Raw genomic sequence first — 22,224 nt, 5'->3', positions numbered from 1 at the left:
ATTGACTATTTCCTTTCCCATATTAGGGAAGTTTTCAACAATAATCTCTTCAAATATTTTCTCATTCCCTTTCTTTTTCTCTTCTTCTTCTGGGACCCCTATAATTTGAATGTTGGTGCGTGTAATGTCCCAGAGGTCTCTGAGACTGTCCTCAATTCTTTTCATTCTTTTTTCTTTATTCTGCTCTGTGGTAGTTATTTCCACTATTTTATCTTCCAGGTCACTTATCCGTTCTTGTGCCTCAGTTGTTCTGTTGTTGATTTCTTATAGAGAATTTTTAATTTCATTTATTGTGTTGTTCATCATTGTTTGTTTTCTCTTTCGTTCTTCTGTGTCCTTGTTAAACGTTTCTTGTATTTTCTCCATTGTATTTCCAAGATTTTGGATCATCTTTACTATCATTACTCTGAATCGTTTTTCAGGTAGACTGTCTATTTCCTCTTCATTTGTTTGGTCTGGTGGAGTTTTTACCTTGCTCCTTCATCTGCTGTATACTTCTCTGTCTTCTCATTTTGCTTAACTTACTGTGTTTGGGGTCTCCTTTTCTCAGGCTGCGGGTTCATAGTTCCTGTTGTTTTTGGTGTCTGTCCCCAGTGGCTAAGGTTGGCTCAGTAGGTTGTGTAGGCTTCCTGGTGGAGGAGACTTGTGCCTGTGTTCTGGTGGATGAGGCTGATTCTTATATTTTTGGTGGGCAGGACCGCATCTGATGGTGTGTTTTGGGGTATCTGTGAACTTTTTATGATTTTAGGCAGCCTCTCTGCTAATGGGTGGGGTTGTGTTCCTGTCTTGCTAGTTGTTTGGCATGGGGTGTCCAGCACTGGAGCTTGCTGGTCGTTAAGTGGAGCTGGGTCTTAGCGTTGAGACAGAGATCTCTGGGAGAGCTCTCACTGATTGATACTCCGTGGGGCTGGGAAGTCTCTGGTGGTCCAGTGTCCTAAACTTGGCTCTCCCACCTCAGAGGCTCAGGCCTGACACCCGGCCGGAGCACCAAGACCCTGTCAGCCACATGGATGCTGTTCATAAAAAGTTCATTAAGTAAGTCAGACAAAGACAAATATCGTATGATGTCACTTATATGTGGAATCTCAATGACCTGGATGCCGGAGGCCCATGGTTCTGGAGTCGTCCTCAGGAGTCTCGCACACGCCACGTATCAAGCAAACCTCAATCTTCTTGGACGCCTGACCCCCACAAAACTCCAAGTGACAGTGAGGTGGGGCGTCTCGCAGGAGCATGGTCAGGTGGCGGGAAACTGGGTCCGGCGCCGAAGTCGTGCTGGTGCGGAACTGCCACGGCCGGAGCCGGACAGCCCGGGCAGCGAACTGCGCATGCACAGGCCGCAAATCTCTCTCCTTCCAGAACCAACGCCCCCTCAGGACTTTTATTGAGCATGCCCACAGTCTAGGTTTCCAGGAATATGCTGGAGCTTTTCAAAGCCTCCTGTGGACAGCTCATTCACCAGCTTTTCCTTTAAAGTTATTTTAGTTAGCCTATTGTTTGCCCAGCTGTTATCCACTGCCTTAGGCAGCCTTGATGTTAAACATTTTGCCTCTGCTTATTTTTGATAAATAACCCCCGGTGAAAGGCTGTTCGCGCTGTGTGAGCTCCAAGTCAGGTCAAATAAAGACAGTCTTGTGAGGGTGGTCTTCCAGGGAGCTACTAGACAGGTCAAATAATGTCAGTTCTCTGGGAATGGAGCTTTGAAAGAGTTCCAATCCTTTTCCACTCCTTTCAGTGTCTATAAGGGTGCTGGTTTACAGGCTGTGATTACAGGCTGCTGATTTTCAAGGTTACTGCAGACTGGAGGAGGGGGAAATGGGAATAGGGCAAGTTAAAACACCGTGAAGTGCTGCTGTTCTTATCAAGATTCAGTTACTTTTCTTGAATAAATGTTCCTCAGATTGCTGCAAGCCTTTAGTTAATTTCCAGAGTTCTGAGAAGTTATTCTGAAGATGTTTTCCACTGTTATTGTTTCTTTAACAGAGCAGAGAATTTTGAGAGGTCCTTATTCCGCCATTTCTCTGACATCCCTTTTCATTTGTTTTTGCTTCAAAGTTGTTTGTTTTATCTTTAGAAATAGAAGAGACAGTATGTTTGAAGAGAAGTAAGACCTAGATTCTGTTTCAGCTATGTGAATGACATTTTCTCTGAAAATTTTGGCCTCAGTTTTTCCATCTGCAGAGGAGGGGTGCAGATTCATCTCCCCATCAACCTATAGTGCTCTGTGGACTAAATGCTATTATGTATGTGGAGATGCTTTGGTCCCTTTGGGAGAAAAACACTTAACTTCTTCAAGGCTTTATGATTGTTACTTCCAGTTCTGCTTCCCATTGTGTGTCCTTGATCAAGCCGCTGAACCAGTTGCTTCTGTTTCTCTTTCCCATCCCACCCCCTCGTCCCCTCCTCTCTCTCTTTTTAAGGAAGAGACAATGCTCATTCTCCCCATAGACATGCCAATGAATTTAAATTGCTTTAAATGTCTTTAAAATTACTTGAAGTTGTTCAGAAAAAAACTGCTATTATTTTCAGTTTGACAGGAAATTAGATTATTTTGCACATATGCAGTATGTTTTAATGCAGTCTTGAATATGTGATTATTGCAAGTTTTTTAATATTACACACACTACTAGAAATAGAGTTTTGAAACCCCCAATAGTCCTTTATATGCCCCCGTTTTTTTTTTTGTTCAAGTACCTCTTTAGCTTCATCAAATCCACTTCTCTGTGGCAAGTGGTTGGAACTCAAAGTTTATTTTTTTAATTGTGGTAAAATATACATAACAGAAAATTTACCATTTTAACCATGTTTGAGTGTACAGTTCAGTGGCATTAAATACATTCACATAGCTGTACAATGCAATGTATGTATCTCTTTTTGAAAAATACGGATTCCATAGTTCCCTGACAATATTTGCTTTGTGAACCAGTATTGTTATTACAATTAAATAGTGTGGACTGTACTGTTTTTTGGTCATTCATTTTGTAGGAAGCCATGAGTTTTATAGAACATGGTAGGTGTTGCTTTCATTGGTCCTGCTTCCTGACCTAATTTCATTTCTGAAAACAACCTAAATAATCATTGTTCATATACAGCCTGTTTAATTTTCATGTCTTTTGGTGCTGCAGGTTGTAATGCCAACAGAAATTAACTCAGGGACCGCCGCGTCAAGAGGATTGTATCAACCAGCAACAATCTTTATGGGCCGCCAAATGTCAGCCGTCTCAGGCGTTGGAGATTTCAGTACAGAGCAGAAATCTCCCCAACCCACAAAGAACTTTTCAATTCCCGACCCACATTCACACCAACAGACAGCCCGGAGCAGTAATGTGACAGACAGCTATGTAGTACAAACTCATAGTGACACACAGTGCTTAAATAAGTCTGACAGAGTAGATGGAAAGACATCTCTTCAGATGGGTGAGAAAACGCCAGTCACAGCCAGCGCATTGTCTGAGGAGGAACAAACTCATTGCTTGGAGATAGGAAGCAACGCACGTCAGGGCAAGAGTAATTTATCTGAAGGCAGAAAGTCTGCCGAACTCCATTCCCCATTACAGGAGAGATTAAGTCCAGAGAACAGAACCACTGATTTAAAGTGTGACAGTTCCAGCAGATCAGAGGGATCAGAGGGAGAAATATTGACACAGGAGCATATTGAAGTCGAGGAAGAAAGAGCCAGACCTCCAGTCTCTCCGCCGTCAGGCTCAAAATACAGTGCATGTGAAAACGAGCGTTCTCAAGAGAAGCATCCTGCCTGGGAAGCTTCCTCAGGTGGGGTGAGAGGCTGAAATGGTTTGCTGATTTTTGTTGGTATTTAGTTTTTTGGGTGGTGATGGTCTTATGTAAGAATACAAAATACTGTCTAATTGTATCTGTCAAAAAACAAAGTAGTGACTTTGCCAACAAATTCCATTCTAATGAGTTCTTAGCTATGTACATGGAAATATTTTTGCAAGCAAATTCTCTGATTTTTAAACCCACTGTGATATTTTTTAAATATTTTTCATGGGTCTTAAAATACTGTAGTTCGCTGTGGACTGTTTCTACACGTCTCTAACGGATGAGCAGCTCTGCTCTGGGAGGTAGGACGTCTTACCCCTTGCTGCTGCCTGAAGTCAGTGATCAGTAATCTGTTCATGTCCCCGTTACAGATCATCCTCCTCGCCGGGACCCAGAGACACGGGAGCCCTGCAGAAAAATGTGGGAAGAGCAGGAGGTGGAGAGTGAGAGCAGCAGCAGTGACCTCACAGTTTCTGTAAGTGAAGAGGATCTGATTTTAAGGAGTCCAGAACCACAGACAAATCCAGGTGACACGGTGGAGGAAGAAGATGGAATAGAGGCCTTAAATTTAATTCACTCCAAGCAAGAAAGAGATGTCCCGTCCACTGAAAAACATAATTGTATTTTGCAAACCCTAAGCTCTCCAGATTCAAAAAAGGAATCCTCCACTAACTCGCCAACAAGAGAGTAAGCCATTCAGTTTTTTTCACTGTTCTGTTTCTAGTTATAGACATTTTTAGAGACCATTCCACTGGGAGTATATTATTGAACACTCAGCCATGAATGCATAAGTTCGTTAAGTCTCATAAATAGTCTTTTAGATAAGGACTAATTTCTTTTCTTCTTTTCTTTTTTTTTTTTTTTTTTTTTATGAAATAGCTTTAAAAGCCTGAATATCATTGAAATCATGGTGATTGGCAGTTTATAATTATATCTAAAGAATCCCTGGTTAATTCATAAGTCATTCCCCCCACCCCCTACCCGCCATCCTTTTAGAAAATCAGTCATTTTGGAGTTGTAGTAACACAGGTGACAAACACTTAAACTTCCTAGGAATTCAGCTTTTGAGACTAAGATCTTTGTATCTAATTAATTTGCTAAATCCTTCTGTCCCTTGCCAGAGTGTCATTTTTGTCATACAATTAAATATGCATTAATAAATTTTTGTAATTGTATATCTAAGGCAGCTTTCATTTTCTGAATGTAAAAGTGAAGACATTGGAGTCTTTAAGGGTAAATAGGAACATCGGTGTTATATATTTTGAACACTTACAATATCCAAGTCATAAAAGCTCATATATGATTTTTTACTGTTGATTGGAGATAGTGGAATTGTAGAAAACATGGAAACTGTTGAGAACCAATTCTGCAATAAAAGTAGCACAAATAGCATCAAATCTCTTAGGGATACAAGGAACTTAAGTACACAACCCGAGGTAGAGCTCGCCTTTTAAAATGAGGATACCAAGGCCAGGGGCATAGGAGTGACACATAGGCCATGGGGGCAGACCCTCCACACAGCCTCGCCGACCCCTCCCCCACAGAATGTTGTTACACTATGATACCATCTGTCTCTCTCTTTCCAACAGTCCCAGCAACAGTGAAAAACCAGGCAGTGTTCTTGTATGCATGGTGCATGTTCTCTTTAAAGCACCATTGAACCTTTTAATATATTGCCTCTTACCACTCATTACCTACTTATGGTGAAAAGTTTAATTTATAGTCTGATTGCCTCCAAACTGATGTTCAAGACATACTTATTAAGAACATCCAAGTGCAAAGTATTTGCACTGTGGATGGAAGAACCAACATGGTCTTGTCCTTGGGAGACTGGCTTTATTGCAGAGGCAAGCCAGATGGGTTTTTCTAGTAATAATACTTCTCTCTCATCGAGGAAGTACGGGTATTACATACTATTAATACATCATTAGAAACTTTATTACTAAAAAGAGAACGTTTTTGTTTTAGGTTTGTATTTGCAGGCTTCTTTTTATAGTTCATTGGACAAGTTCATTGGACAAGTTAGTATTTTGGTAGGCTAACTAACTGGAGGACTAGTGTCCTTACCCAGGACTCAGTCCTTTTCTGAGATGAAAAAAGTTGAGTGTGTATAGAATTAAGAACCTTCTATCTCCTATTCTCCTATGTGAATGACTGTTTCCTGTAACCCTAAAACCAAGCTCCTTGAAATGTTGGTATATAGTTTTCCAAAAGTTGTTGGAAAATAGGGGCATCTGGGGAATTTTTGAAAGTTTCTTTTAATAGAATGCCCCCAGAATGAAAGGTCAGTCAGCAGTGGTGGTTTTCTGTGTGCATGTTACCAAATTTGAGTCTGTTGATTGTCTGTGGTGAAAGTCCTCCCCAGGCATAGATTGATGGTGGTTTTAAATGGTGCTGGCTAACTTGCCGACTCCCCACTGCTCTTGAGGGCCTGCATTCTCTTCTTTCCTCTCTAGCATTTGCTCTTCTTCTTTGCTCAGAGGGTTGATTATTAACCTGAGCCTGTGACTTCATACTTACACAGTACTGCTCTGACCTCAGAGGTTCTCAGTTTACTTTAGGATCTGTTGAGGGCCTGGAGAGAAATTACTAGAAGGGATTTTAGTTAACAAAGGTGAAGAGGTGGGACAAAGGAAGACACACAGAAGGATTTGAACAGGAAACTGGAACCTCTGATTTGATGAGAGTAATGATGATGACTTCAGACACACCTGGGAGGTACTGCAGTCTGGTTCCAGGACACAATAAAACGAGTCTCATGAGAAGGCAAGTCACATGAATATTTTGGTTCCCCAGTGCATCCATGTTGTAGCATGTTTCAGAACTTCATTTATTTTTATGGCTGAATCACAGTCCAATGTATGGATAAACCACATTTTGTTTATCCACTCATCTGTTGATGGACACTGGGGTTGCTTCCACCTTTAAAAGCCAAGTGACTTTGAGAAGCTTCATGGCCTGCTCCCATGGCTACCTCCAGATGTTGAGCATGTGATTCATGCACATGAGCTGACCCTCCATTGCAAGCTGCAATTACCTCTTCTCAGAAGAACGCTTACTACAATGAAGCTGCACAAAAGAAATGTTGAAAAGGAGGCCCTTGAATCTTTTATTTTCTTAAGGAGTGAGTAGTTTGCTACAAATGTCGGTACAAAGCCCCATGACTTAAAACACCAGACATTTATTATTTGTCATGTGACAGGTGGTTGGCCCAGTGTCAGTTGGGGCCACAGGGATAACTTGGCCACTTGTCCCTCATCTGGGAGATTAGTCCAGCCTCAGTCACCTGGTAGAGGTAGCAGGGTTCCCAAGACAGCAAGAGGGCAAGGCCAGTGCACAGATGCTTCTTAAGTGTCTGCTTGCATCATGTTTGCTAATGTCCCATTGGCTAAAAACATTCACAGGGCCCAGCACAGTGTCAAAAGGTAGATAAAGACAGCCCATCTCTTGATGAGGTGAGTGGCAGAGTTGCGTTGCAAAGGGTGTGTATCCAGGGATGAGAAGTTTATCGTCATTTTTTGTAACCCACCACAGTACTTTAGGACAAATTCAAATAAAGATAAGCTTGATGTGAGTCCAAAGGGTCAGGAAAGGTTTTATACAGGTGTTGACGCAGCATCTTAAAGGATGTACAGGTTTGAATAAGGAGGAGGAGGAAAAGGGGTGGATTAGGTCTGAAGGAAGAGTGCAACTAGGAACGCAGGTACAGAGAACACAAGGGGGCAGGGGGCAGGCAGAGGGTGTGGCTGAAGGCTTATCCATGAGGGGTTGTCAGAGTGGAGGTTTGAAATGTCTCCTGGGACATGGTTGAGAAAGGCCTTGAGTATCCAGTTAATGTATTTAGAGTTCATCTCTATGTTTTGCAGAACTGTTGAAGGCTATTTTGAGAGAAGGGTAGTATGGTGAATCACTTGATTTAGGAGAATTAATCTGATGTTAGTTTCATCAGGATGACTTACCCATGAGGTAGCCAGAATTCTGAGATGGCCCTCGAAATTCCCGCCCCTGGTGTACACCTGTATGATCCCCTCACCTTGAGTGTGGGCAGGACAGTGAGGGTGATGGAGCTGGCTGCCGTGATTAGGATGTCATATGACAGAGATGAAGAATTTTGCAGATAATCAAAAGGACTTATCCAGATTGGACCTGATGTAAATGGATCAGGCTTTAAAAAGGACTGGGCTCAGAGATTCAAAGCAGCTGAGATATTCTCCTGTTTACCTGCCATCTTGTGGAGGCCACGTGGCAGGAAGTGGTGTGCAGCATCTGGGAGCTGAGGGCCTCAGTCCTTCCGCCATAAGGAACTGAACTCAGCCAGATACCAGTGAACCCGGAAGAGGACCCTGAGTCTTAGATGAGATTGCATCCCAGCTGACACCTTGATTTCAGCCTCGTGACACTGAGTGGAGACCCCACTAACCCATACCCATACCCCAGACCCCTGGGAACTGTGAGATAAATTTGTGTTACACGCTAAATTTGTGGTAATTTGTTATGTAGCAATAGAAGATTAATACAATTGAAGAACTGGAATCGAGGATTATAACTTTGCAAGGATTGTATCGGTAGAAGTTGCTACACATAACAGGCTGAATCAGATGTGTTCAGGGTCCAGTGTGGGAGCACATGATGACAGGGGGGTGGAGTGAGCAGCCCAGCAGCCAGAATAACCTGTGCTTTCCCTTCCCTGTACCCTCACCGTCTGAGCAGGTGCCTTTTCACACAGGGCTACATGCAGGTGAGCAGGGATGGAAGGGGGTAGACAGGTAGGGACCTAGAAAAGTGGGTGTGCACACCTGTATTAACCAACAAGCTGTTTCTCATGCAAACATTATTTCTCTGGTTCTTTCTCTAGTGAATGAAGCAATGTATTGAGAGTTTTTTGTTTTGCTCTGTTTGTTTACAAATGTGTAATGTCATAGATCCACCTTTGCAATGTCATCCAAAGTAGTTTTACTGTCTAAAAATTCCCTTTGCTCCATCTGCTCATCTCTCTTTCCTCCCCATCACCCAAACCTCTGGTAACCACTGATTTTTTTATTGTCTCTGTAGTTTTACCTTTTCCAAATGTCATGTACTTGGAGTTAGACAGTATGTGGCCTTTTCAGATCGACTTCTTTCACTAAGCAGTATGCATTTTAGATTCCGTCCTGTCTTTTCATGGCCTGATAGCTCATTTCTTTTCAGTGCTGAATAATATTCCATTATCTGGATATACCACAGTTTATCCATTCACCTATTGAAGAACATCTCTGTGGCTGCCACGTTTTGGCAACTATGAATAAAGCTGCTGTAGACATCTGTCTGGAGGTTTTTGTGTGGACATAGGGTTTCACCTCATTTAGGTAAATATACCGAGGAGCGCAATTGCCGGAGTGTATGGTAAGACTATGTTTAGCTTTGTAAGAAACCCCCAAATTGTCTTCCACAGAGGCTGTACCATTTTTATTCTCATGAACAATGAATGAGAGTTCTTGTTGCTGTACATCCTTGTCAGCATTTGGTGTTGTTGGTTTTCTCGATTTTAGCCATCCTAATAGGTATGTTATGATATCTCATTGTTTTCATTTGCAATTCCCTGATGACATATGATGTTGAGCATCTTTTCATGTACTTATTTACCATTCATATATCTTCTTTGGTGAGATGTCTGTTCAGATCTTTTGCCTATTTTTTAATTGGGTTCATTTTTTTATTGTTGAGGGTTTTTTTAAAAAATAAATTTATTTATTTATTTTTATTTTTGGCTGTGTTGGGTCTTTGTTGCTGCACACGGGCTTCTCTCTAGTTGCAGCGAGCAGGGGCTACTCTTTGTTGAGGTGTGCGGACTTCTCGTTGGGTGGCTTCCCTTGTTGCAGAGCATGGGCTCCAGACACGTGGGCTTCAGTAGTTGTGGCACTCGGGCTCGGTAGTTGTGGCTTGCGGGCTCTAGAATGCAAGCTCAGTAGTTGTGCACGGGCTTAGTTGCTCCGTGGCATGTGGGATCTTCCCAGACCAGGGCTCGAACCCGTGTCCCCTGCATTGACAGGTGGATTCTTAACCACTGTGCCACCAGGGAGGCCCTTATTGTTGAGTTAAGAGCTCTTTGTATATTTCAGATATAGGTCCTTTATCAGAGAGATAATGTGATTTTCAAATATTTTCTCCCAGTCTGCAGCTTGTCTTTCCATTTTCTTGACAGTGTCTTTTTCAGAACAGAAGATTTTGTTTTTGTTTTCTTTTATTTCTTTTTTTAAGCCACTCTAGGGGTGGCCGGCACCAGCAGCAAGTTCCACCACTGCTGCTGGTATGAGCTACTCAAGGCACCAACCAGCCATCTTGAGAGCCCCAGAAGTTTTTCATTTTCATAAAGTCCAGCTTATCAATTTTGTCCTTTCATTGTGTGTTTGGTATTGTATCTAAAAATCATCACCAAATCCAAGGTCACCTAGATTTCCTCTTATGTTATCTTCTAGAAATATTATAGTTTTGCATTTTACATTTAGATCTATGATCATTTTGAGTTAATTTTTGTGAAAGATATAAGGTCAGTGTCTAGATTTATTTTTTTTCATGTGGATATATGGATATCTGTTTGTTCCACTACCATCTGTTGAAAAGACTATCCTTTCTCCACTGAATTGTCTTTGCTCCTTCATAAAAGAACAGTTGACTACATTTGTGTGGGTCTATTTCTGGGCTCTGTATTCTGTTCCATTATCTATCTGTTTCTTCACCAATACCATACTGTCTTGATTATGGCTGCTTTATAGTAAATCTTGAAGTCGTGAAGTGTCGGGCCTCTGACTTCATTTTTCTTCAGTGCTGCATTGGCTACTCTGAGTCTTTTGCCCTTCCCTATAAATGTTAGAATCTATTTGTCAGTGTTGCCCCCAAAAAAATAACGTGCTGGAACTTTGACTGAAATTGTATTGAATCCATAGATCAAGTTGGGAAGCACTGACATCTTAACAGTGTTGAGTATTCCTATGCATGAAATTGGACTATCTATCTCTCCATTTATTTAGATGTTGATTTCTTTCATCAGTTCTGCAGTTTTCTTCTTGCAGTTCTTGTACATATATTGTTAGACTTATTCTTAAGTACTTCTTTTTTTGGTGCTAATGTAAATGGTATTGTGTTTTTAATTTTAAATCCCAATTATTCATTGCTGCTGTATAGGAAAGGAACTGACTTTTGCATATTAACCTTATATCCTGCAACATTGCTATAATCATTGATTAGTTCCAGGGTTTTGGAGTTTTTTGGTTGATTCTTTGGCATTTTCCACATAGACAAGCATGTCATCTTTGATTAAAGACAGTTTTATTTCTCTTTTAATCTATGTCTTGTATTTCCTTTTTCTGTCTTATTATATTAGTTAGGACTTCTAGTACAGTGTTGAGTAGTAGTGGTGAGAAGGGACAGTCTTCCCTTGTTCTTGATCTTATAGGGAAAGAATCTTGTTCTTCCCCATTAAGCATAATGTTAGCTGTAGGTTTTTTTGTAGATGTTCTTTATCAAGTTGAGGAAGTTGCCCTCTATTCCAGGTCTGAGAGTTTTTATCATGAATGAATGTTGACTTTTTCTTATGCTTTTTCTATACCTAATGATATGATCATCTGATTTTTCTTCTTTAGCCTGTTGTGATGGATTTCATTCATTCATTTTCAAATGTTGAATCAGCCTTCCATGCCTGGGATAGAATTCATTTGGTCATGGTGTATAATTTTTTTATACATTGATGGAGTCAGCTTGCTAATATTTTGTTAAGGATCTTTGCATCTGTGTTCATGAGAGATACTGATCTGTAGTTTTCCTTTCTTCTGATGTCTTTGTTTTGGGTATAAAGGTAATGCTAGCTTTACAAAATGAGTTAGGAAGTATTCCCTCTGCTTCTATCCTCTGAAAAAGATTATAGAGAATTGGTATAATTTCTTCTTTAAATATTCAGTAGAATTCACCAGTGAACCCAACTGGACCTGGTGTTTTGTTTTGGAAGATTATTATTGATTCAGTTTCCTTAACATACATGGTTCTACTCTTATTACCTACATCTGTTTGTGTGAGATTTGGTAGATTGTATCCTTCAAGAAATTGGTCCATTTCATCTAAATTAAGAAATTTGTGAGCATAGAGTTCTTATTACTCCTTTATTATCCTTTTAATGTCCATGGGATCAATAATGATAGTCTCTTATTTCTAATACCTGTGTCTTCTTTTTTTCTTGGTTAGCCTGGTGTTGTAGACTGAATTTGTTTGTGTCCCCAAAATTTATATGTTGAAGCCCCAGTGCCCAAGTGACTATATATTATAGATAAGATCTGTGAAGAGGCGATAAAAAGTTAAATGAAGTCATAAGGGTGAGGCCCTAATCCTATAGAGGTGGTGCCCTTGTAAGAAGAGGAAGAGACACCAGAGCTCTTCCTTCTGTGCTATGTGAGGACACAGAAGGGGGCCAATCTGCAAGTCTCACCAGGGACCAAATCAGTCAGCACCTTGACCTTGGACCTCCCTGCCTCCAGAATTATGAAAAATAAATTCCTGTTGTTTAACACAGTTTGTGGTATTTTGTTATGGCAGCCTGAGCGGACAAATACACCTGACTAGAGGTTTATCCATTTTGGTTTGTTGTTTTGTTTCTTTTTTAAATAACCAGCTTTTTGCTTTGTTGATTTTCTTTTTTGTTCTCTTGTTTTCAATTTCATTGGTTTCTGCTCTAAATTTTATTATTTCTCCTGCTTACTTTGGACTTAACCTGCTCTTTTTTCTCGTTTCCTAGGGTAGAAGCTTTGATTATTTATTTTAGATCTTTCTTCTTTTCTAAAACATGCATTTAATGTTATAAATTTCCCTGTAAGTACTGTTTTCACTGCATCTCATAAATTTTGATAAGTTGTATTTTCATTTTCATTCAATTCAAAATATTTTAAAATTTCTCTTAAGACTTCTTCTTTGACCAGTGTGTTATCTAGAAGTGTGTTGTTTAATCTCCAAACATTTTTAGATTTCCTGTTATCTTTCTGTTATAGATCTTATTGTGATCTGAGAGCATACTTTCTATGACTTTTGTTCTTTTAACTTTGTTGAGGTGTGTTTTATGGCCCAGAATGTGGTTTATCTTGGCAAATGTTCCATGTGAGCTTGAGAATAATGTGTATTTTGCTGTTGTTGGATGAAGTATCCTATATATGTCAGTTAGATCAAGTTGATTAATGGTGCTCTCCAGTTCAGCTGTATCCTTGCTGACTGTTTACCTGCTAGATATATCAGTTACTGGTATAGGTGAGTTGAAGTATTCAACTGTAAGAGTGGATTTATCTATTTCTTCTTGCAGTTCTACCAGTTTTTGCTTATGTATTTTGATGCTCTGTTGTTGCATACATACACATTAAGGATTTTTATGATATTCCTAGGTGTGCTGTTTTGGGTGTGTATCCTGTTTGGTGTTCTCTGAACTTCCTGGATCTGTGGTTTGGAAAATTCTCAGCCATTATTTCTTCAGATTTTCCTTCTGCTCCTTTCTCTCTTTTTTCTTCTAGTATTCCCATTACTTCTGTAAGTTTTGTAAGAGATTTCCAAACTGTCTACCAAAGTGGCTGTAGCATTTTGCATTCTTACCAGCAATGAATGGGAGTTCTTGTCGCTCCACATCCTCACCATCATTTGGTGTTATCAGTGTTCTGGATTTGGGCCATTCTTATCGTTGTGCAGTGGTATTTCATTGTTTTATGTACGTATGTATGTATGTATGTATGTATGTATGTATGTATGTATGGCTGTGCTATGTGGCTTGTGGGATCTGAGTTCCCCGACCAGGGATCGAACCCATGCCTCCTGCAGTGGAAGCATGGAGTCTTAACCACCGGACCGCCAGGGATTTCCCCTCATTGTTGTTTTAATTTGCATTTCCCTGATGACATAGGGTGTGGAACATCATTACATATGCTTATTTGCTGTAAGTACATCTTCTTTGGTGAGATCTCTCTTAAGGTCTTTGGCCCAGTTTTAATTGAGCTGTTATTTTTCTTACTGTTGAATTTTAAGTGTTCTTTATATATTTTGGATAACAGTCCTTTATCAAACGTGTCTTTTGCAAATATTTTCTCCCAGTATGTGGGTTGTCTTCTCATTCTCTTGGCGTTATCTTTTGTAGAGTATGAGTTTTTCCTTTTAATCAAGTCCAGCTTATCAATTAATTCTTTCATGGATCCATGCCTTTGGTGTTGTATCTAAAAAGTCATCGCTATATCCAGAGTCATTTAGGTTTTCTCTTATGTTATCTTTTAGGAGTTTTATAGTTTTGTGTTTTACGTTTAGAACTGTGAACCATTTTGAGTAAATTTTTGTGAAGGGTATAATGTCTGTGTTTGGATTCTTTTTTTTTTTTGGCATGTGCATGTCCACTTGTTCCAGCATGTTGATGAAAAGTTAACTTTTGGGGGGCTGGTTATCTTTCATTTGAAGATACTATTTTTTTTTTATTGAGATATAATTGACATATAACTTTATATTAGTCTCAGGTGTACAACATAATGATCTGATATTTGTATGCACTGCAAAATGATCATCACAGTAAGGCTAGTAACATCCAACACCACACATAGTTAAAACTTTTTTCTTATTGTGAAAATTTTAAGGATTTACTCTCTTAACAACCTTCAAATATATACTACAGTATTATTAACTATAGTCACCATGCTCTATGTTACATCCCCAGAACTTATTTTATAACTGGAAGTTTGTACACTTTACTGCCTTCACCCATTTGGCCTCCTCCCACCCTTTGCCCACCTCTGGCAACCACCAAACCACCAATCTGTTTTCTGTATCTATTAATTGAGTTTTTTTTAGATTCTACATATAAGTGAGGTCATACAGCATTTGTCTTTCCCTGATTTATTTCACTTAGCATAATGCCCTCAAAGTCCATCCATGTTGTCACAAATTGCAGGATTTCCTTCTTTTTTATGGTTGAATAATATTCCATTGTAAATATGTAGAACAATTTCTTTATCCACTCATCCGTCACTGGACACTTAGGTTGCTTCCGTATCTTGACTATTGTAAATGATGCTTCAGTGAACCTGGGGGTGTGTATATCTCTTCAAGTTAGTGTTTTCATTTCTTTCAGATAAATACCCAGAACTGGAATTGCTGGATCATATGGTAGTTCTATTTTTAATTTTTTGAGGAACCTCCATACTGTTTTCCATAGTGGCTGCAGCAATTTACCTTCCCACCAACAGTGCACAAGGGTTCCCTTCTCTCTACATCCTTGCCAACACTTGTTATTTCTTTTCTTTTTGATGATAGCAATTCTAACATGTGTAAGATGATATCTCATTGTGGTTTTGATTGCATTTCCCTGATGATCAGTGATGTTGAGAACCTTTTCATGTACTTGTTGGCTATCTGTATATCTTCTTTGGAAAGATGTCTATTCAGATCCTCTGCCCATTTTTAATCAGATTGTTTGGGTTTTTTGCTGTTAAGTTGTATGAGTTCTTTATATATTTTGGATATTGACCCCTTATCAGACAAATGATATGCAAATATTTTCTCCCATTCAGTAGGTTGCCTTTGTATTTTGTTGCTGGCTTCCTTTGCTGTGTAGAATTTGTTCAGTTTGATATCATCCCACTTGTCTATTTTTGCTTTTGTTGCCTGTGCTTTTGGTGTCATATCCAAGATATCTTTGCTAAGACCAGTGTCAGGTAGCTTTTCCCCTGTGTTTTCTTCTAGGAGTTCTATAGCTTCAGGTCTTACATTTAAGTCTTTAATCCATTTTGAGTTGATTTTTGTATGGTGTAATATAAGGGTCCAGCTTTGTTCTTTTGCATGTAGCTATCCAGTTTTCCAACACCATTTGTGGAAGAGATTGTCTTTTCCCCATAGTGTATGTTCCCCATCGTGACACTCTTGTCGAAGATCAGTTGGCTGTATGTGCATGGCTTTATTCTGTTCCATTTGTCTATGTCTGTATTTATGCCAGTACCATGCTGTTTTGATTACTGTAGCTTTGTAATATGTTTTAAAACAAAGTGAGCCCTCCTGTTTTCTTTTTTCTCAATATTATTTTGGCTATTCAGAGTCCTTTGTGGTTCCAAATGAATTTTAGGATTGTTTGCTATTTTTCTGTAAAAAATGCCACTGGGAGGTTGAGGGATTGCATTGAATCTGTAGATCATGTTGGGTAGTATATACATTTTAACAGTATTAAGTCTTCAAACCCAGAACACAAGTTGTCTTTCCATTTATTTGTGCTTTCTTCAATTTCTTTCAACAGTGTTTTGTAGTTTTCAATGTACAACTTGCCTCCTTGGTTAAGTTTATTTTTAAGTATTTTGTTCTTTTTGTTTTTTTTTTAAACAATGTAACAGGAGTAACAATTTTTTAAAAATATTTATTTATTTGGCTGCGTCGGGTCTTAGTTGTGACACGCGGGATCTTTAGTTGCGGCATGTGGGATCTAGTTCCCTGACCAGGGATCGAACCCGGGCCCCCTGCATTGGGAGCACGGAGTCTTAACTGCTGGACCACCAGGGAAGTCCCTATTTTGTTCTTTTATGCTATTGTAAATGGGATTATTTTCTTAATTTCCCCTTTAGATTGTTCATTGTATAGAAATGCAACTAATCTTTTGTGTGTTGACTTTGTATCCTGCAACTCTACTGAATCATCATAGTATAAATGCGTTTTAAAGCCATGGGCCCTGAGAGGACCATTAGGAAGTAGGCATACATAGGAAAGCAGCCCAAGGCCTGACTCCACATTCAAGGTCAGGAAGATCAGAAGGAACCAGAAAAGGAGTCTGGGAGGAGTCTGCAGTGAAGAGTGAGGAGAACTGAGGGCCAGGCTTGTGCTATAGATGCCAAGTAGAGTGTTTTAAGTGGGGTTTAGAGATATTAAATAACCTTCCTAGGGCACACAGCTGGCTGGAGGTGCAGGTGGCGTCCAGCCTGGCAGGCAGATGCCAGAATTCATGCTCCTAATTTCTGTGCTCTGCCATGCAAATCACAACCATGACGGTGGTGGTGTTCCCTTCAGTAGCACCAACTCTGTGCCAGACACTGTTGTGAGAGCTTTATTTATAATAACCCATTTATTCCTATTGTCATCGTCATCTTATAGAGGCGGAAACTCAGAAACAGAGAGGTTGTTCAGAGTCACAAAGTGGCTCAGTGTGCTTTGAACTCAGCCGTCTGGGTCCAGAGTCTGCATTCTTAACTGTCTGTCAGTTATTCTCTCCACTGCCTACGTAACTGGAGTGTCATCAAGGATAATATTTCATAAGGTTGAATAAGGAAGCTCAAGAAACAAATAGATTCTTTAATTAGAAAAAGAAAAGAAAACCAAGCAGGGGCAGTTTGACCTTTGGCTCTTTGCGTATTGATTTTTGTGCCTTCCAGCCTCAAATAAGCTGATGAAGTGCTATGTACCTTTCTTCCAGCTTGAACAAAGTACTTGCAGAGTTGCTTTGTTCTTTCTCCCCCTGGAGCGTGCCTGAAAGCTAAATGTAATACTGCCTTTTAAGCTAAGTCAGATGAAAGCCTTGGTTTCTCAAGGTCTTAAAAATGCTATCACATAGATTGAATCTCATCCAGTGATTTTAATTTAACCCCTCAGAAGTTAAATATAGGAAGGAAATTCTTGCATCTGAGAAAGACTTGCTGCTGGAAATCATGTTGCCTGGAGTAATAGGTTACAACCAAATTCTTTAGAATTTACCCAGAGTTCACTTTTAGAGGAGCTGGAAGCACATTGATAAATGCAGCGTTCCTTCTGATGTGATGGCACCTTCAGATATCTGTTTGCAGTTGTTTTTTTTCTTCACTGTCGCTTGTTTTTCCTGGACATGACCTCTGCCCCTCAATACAGGTTCTTCCCTGTGCTTTTTCTTGCCACCCCACATATTCTGGCTTTTGTTCTCAAAGTAAGGCTGTGCATTACACTTCTGGAAAAAATAACCCGGTGCCGGGGTGGGGGTGGGGTGGGCAGTGCATCCCCTTCACATTCTACCTGGCACTTCATTCTCCAGTCTTGCGTGTGCCTCTCCTGTTAGCTCAGCTGTTTTGATCTGAAAAATCTGAGACTTTTCTTATCTTTGTTTTGGTTTAAATTTTTAAAGTCCATAACCAGGTTTTCAAGAGGGCAGTAATCCTGAGACCTGATTGTCAGCAGAGTAGGCAGTAATTACAGCCATTATCACCCGGTGTGTATACAGATGTTAAAAGAACTCTCCATTGGCCAGCCTCAGCCTGGTGTCCCACCTTTGCCAGCCGTCTCATCACAGGCTGCTGGCCTCAGTCAGAAGAGGTGACCTGGAGCGAAGGCAGTGTGGGGAATGCTGAGAAGCACTTGCAAAGGTTACAAAAGAGCTGCTTTCACCAGCAAGACAGGTCTGCTGATGAAAATTTCCTCATTTTTTGTTTGATTACTTATTCCAGTTCTTAAATGCTTATATGTATATTCAGGTTTTCATGTATTTTGAGTCAGCTTTGAAAATCTATAGTGTACTAGAAAGAGATCCATTTTCTAAGTTTTCAAATTTGTGGGCATATTTTATACTTTAGAATTTCTACTGTGTCTGTGTCAATAATTATGTCCCCTTTTTTCTTTGCTCTTTTTTGGAATGACTTTTATATATATAAAATATATGAGTTTCAGGAAGAAACCTAAAGAGGATTTATATTTGCTCCTGGCAGCGTCTCGGGCAGAAGCAGTCCTGGGTCACTTTCATCCAGGTCTGAGGATTGAGATGGGTTGAAACCAGGCTTTGGTCCCTCTGAGGGCTAGACTTTATCTGTTTCACCCTTATCTGTAGGAAGTAGCCCTATGAGTTTCCAATTCCAAGTGTGGATGATTTATTAGGGTTCCCCTTCCTTGGTGGACCTGGACTTGAGTTTTTATTCTCTTGCTCTCTGAGGTCATCCAAAGCTCCACTCAGCTTCTCACACTATTAGCTACCTTTTCAGAAATTGGCACATGCCCTTCAAAGAAAAGGTGCCCCAAATGTTAGGCTCATCTCTCTGAATTTCCTTTTTCTCTAGATTTTGATACTGTAGTTCTTTCCTACTTTATCTCTCTAATGGTATCAAAGACATATTTTTATATATATGTTTGGTCTTAGTGCAAGGATTAGCCTGCATTACCAACAAGAAACTGAAGTCCTTATCTTAGGTACTTTTTAAGATAAGTGTTATTATTGAAGGATAGCATGCATGCAGAAAACTGAACAAATCTTGAATATGCTGCTCGACTAATTATGACAGGTGAATACGCGGTCACCCCACCCAGGCAAGAAACAGCATCAGCACCCAAGCCTCCCCCTCCCTTCCCCACCGTGTCCCCTGCTCCCGTCTCCCTCACGGTTACTTCTGCTTGGCCGCTGCTTCCTTTCTGAAGACCTAGGAAACCATATCTCATTTGGCCGCTTTCACTTTTAATTATGAAATGCATAGTTTTGGCCACGTCATTTCTAATTTGGTTTGCGCTTTACCTTTTAAATCTGTTCCTGGGACGGCTTTCTCCTCTTGCATGTCATCTTTCTTCCCTTGTGACGAGCCCTCTCGAGTCTGTTAACAATTTGTCCCTTTAGATTGTACACAATACTTTCTTGTTTTCCTGTGTGTGATTTCTAGAAAGCCTTCCAAACTGATGACCGTGTGCTGACACGTAGAATATGCTATTTCAGGATGTGGTTGCGTTTTATACACATTTATGAACAATTACCCGGAATATGAACCTGTTGCCTTATTTTATTTCTCATATCAGGCTAGCCCTGCCCCTGATTTCCTTTCTTTAACTAGAAACGATCACAAGAAACAAATCAGGAATTGTTTGGTTTGGAATGCTCTCTTGATCTCTCCTTGCTCTAGACATATTGTGAAATTGCAGGAACAATGACAGAGCCATGACCTATTGTGACTGTGATCTTGGATCTCCTTTTGGCCGGTATCACCATTGACTAATCGAACTTGACTTCTCAGTTCTCATTTATCACCTTCATCAGATTCACTTTTTCGGCACAAGCACCGGGTACAGTGGCTGGCATATGTTGGCATCTGATAATTAATTAGTTCGTGGTGATCTGATGTGATGGTTCCAGAAGTCAGGACTCAGGGATGTCCATGAGGTGAGATAGGAATGGCCAACCTTTTTTTTAAGTTAGAAATGAACTTGGCTTCTGTCCCTCCCACTTTTGACTCTTGGCAGTTTGGTAGATTTAATTTCTAGCATCAAAGAACCAGAATCCTGACAAAATGGGCATTTTGTTTTAGTTGGCCCTTTTCACTGAGAAATGGTGGGTATCGTGCCATGTAAGCATAGCTTGTGCTTCGCATCAGCACGTGAGGTCCCCAGTGAGGTCCCAGAACTCAGAGTTCACCCAGGAAATAATCATCCAAATGGGTGTGGTAAGTTTTCCTAAAAAATGGGCTACCTTCCAGAATGAGGTTATCAGAGCTGAAAATGTATCATAAAGGAAAACCCTAGTCTGAGCAGCTGTGGGGGTCTCTCTGAAGCCAGGATGTGTGAGCAGCGGGGACGAGGTCTGCCTGCAGCGGGAAGGGAAGGCCAGAGGCAGAACTGGGTAGTTGTGTGTTGAGCGCCGCTCTGGGGAGAGAAGCGCTGAGTCCAGGGCTGGACAGCTCTGAAGATGTCTGGGGTGGGACAGTGGTGTTTTCCACACTCCACCTTGACCCACCTGAAATCTTTAATATCTCTTTAGGGATAGGCTTGGGTTGTTCTGTAAACTTAATATGCTAATATTTGTAACAGTGCTAAGAATCTCTGTCATCTTGGCGTGGGGAGGGGGGCAGCTGCCTGTTTCATGGCCCCAGAGCTCCCTCTCCTGTTGCTCTCCCAGCATGTCGACAAGGTGGCCTCTTACTGTCTTCCATCGCTTGGCTCTTTCCCCTCCTCACTCCAAGTGGAAAGATGCTTTTTGCTGCCCTGCTAGTCCCCGTTCAGCTCCATTCAGAGCTCACTTCCAGAGTTTGTCCTCGGGGCAGACGGCTCCGCAACCCCTGCCGTCCCCTCTCCTCACCCTGAAGTGGACCTGGGGACCCCGGGTCTTCCAGGTGGGCTGCCCAACTTGGAGGTTCGCGTGCTTGGGCCCAGCAGCGGGGCCTCTGCCTCCACGGCTCTGACTTCACAGTGTGCCCACACCCTGCACAGTCCCTGGGGCCAGGGCAGCACCCACTGGCTCTACCCAGGCCCGCACTTCACTGTGAGCCCCGCCCAAGGTGGGTGGATGACGATGGGGAGGGGTCCCCAGAGCAAAACTGGGATCTGTTTCCGGTTGTTGGGTGGCAAACGTCAACACTTCCCTCCTCTCTGTTTTGTTGCCGATTTATTCCTCCTCTTCGGTTCCTCATGGCTCAGCTTCCCTGTTCGTAATCACCTTAACTGATATTTCCCACCTTTGAAGAACAGTCTTTGAGCCATTGATGATAGGCTTCTGGAAAAACCAAATTCATTTTAAGGTGGGATTTGAGAAGGCACATTGGAGCTTGAGACCTGAGTGGGAGGCTTCCCTTCAGGGGAGCTTTGCGGAGAGGGTGTGCAGGTAGGCCAAGCAGATAAGACAACTGAAAACCCAAAGGGAAGCAAAAAGTGAGCCCTTGATATGTTTTCTTGTACTTTTACAGTTGATCTCACCATTTTCAGTCCCTGCTGGCCGACTTACCTTAACCTCCAGGAGAGCCGTGAGGAGTCCTGAGCCCCTGTCTTCTACAGCTTCCAACTAATTCTCATTTTTTTCTCACTGCTCTCCCTCGTCAGGGTAGTTTGTTTTAATTTGCTTGTCATTTTGATGGACTGAATGTGTGTCTAAATCTGCTGCTTAAAGCAATGCTAGACTGCTTTTCTCCGTGGTAGTGATGCTCAGACATATTCCACTGGCGTTACTCTGCAGTGAGTAAAGTGGTCTTTCCCAAGTTTGTAGAAAATGAATCTTTGTAATTTTGAGAACTTTCTCAAAATCACTTTCCTAAAACTTTGGTACCTGCTATAGCTTGCCTACTAGGAGATAACAAAATGAGTGAGAGTGCCCAATGAATAAGGACGAAAAATATGGAAGCAGCTGATTTTGTTAGCTTTGACAGATTGGCTTTTTATCATGTATATATGTTTGATTTTTATATTGTATATATATATGCATCGTCCGCTTGTAAAAGTTTTTCAGATTTGTGTGATGAAACGAAGTACATTAGTACACTCTGGTGTTTTGCAGAAAGTTCTGTGAACTCCAGGTGTTCTGCCACCTTAAGCACTGAAAAGCACTACTTTCCAGGGCCATCGAATCCCTAAACAAACTTTTTGTGGTATTGAATCATGGCACTGATGGTCCTTACTGATCAGCTGAAATACAGATTACAAGGACATATGCTGTCCATGGTTGTTTGGAACATTATTACATCTGTAATCATGAGCACACTTGGAATTGGTTTCTACCGTTTT

The 22,224-nt window shown here is 40.9% G+C and overlaps 1 protein-coding gene across 2 annotated transcripts in view; it reads left to right on the top strand.

Annotated features, from left to right (window-relative positions):
• The window catches only part of KIZ (kizuna centrosomal protein), a 113,963-nt gene that overhangs the window by 40,266 nt on the left and 51,473 nt on the right, over nt 1-22,224 (top strand). For both annotated transcript variants that reach the window (XM_068524598.1, XM_068524597.1), the window contains exons 5-6: nt 3,126-3,771; nt 4,152-4,467. In XM_068524598.1, the coding sequence (XP_068380699.1) occupies nt 3,126-3,771; nt 4,152-4,467 (962 nt within the window). The remainder of the gene's footprint in view (nt 1-3,125; nt 3,772-4,151; nt 4,468-22,224) is intronic.

This window comes from Eschrichtius robustus, chromosome 16, assembly GCF_028021215.1.
Source record: "Eschrichtius robustus isolate mEscRob2 chromosome 16, mEscRob2.pri, whole genome shotgun sequence".
In the NCBI taxonomy this organism is placed as follows: domain Eukaryota; kingdom Metazoa; phylum Chordata; class Mammalia; order Artiodactyla; family Eschrichtiidae; genus Eschrichtius; species Eschrichtius robustus.
The sequence above is the reverse complement of the archived record's forward strand: the minus strand, read 5'-3'. Positions and strand labels throughout refer to the sequence as shown.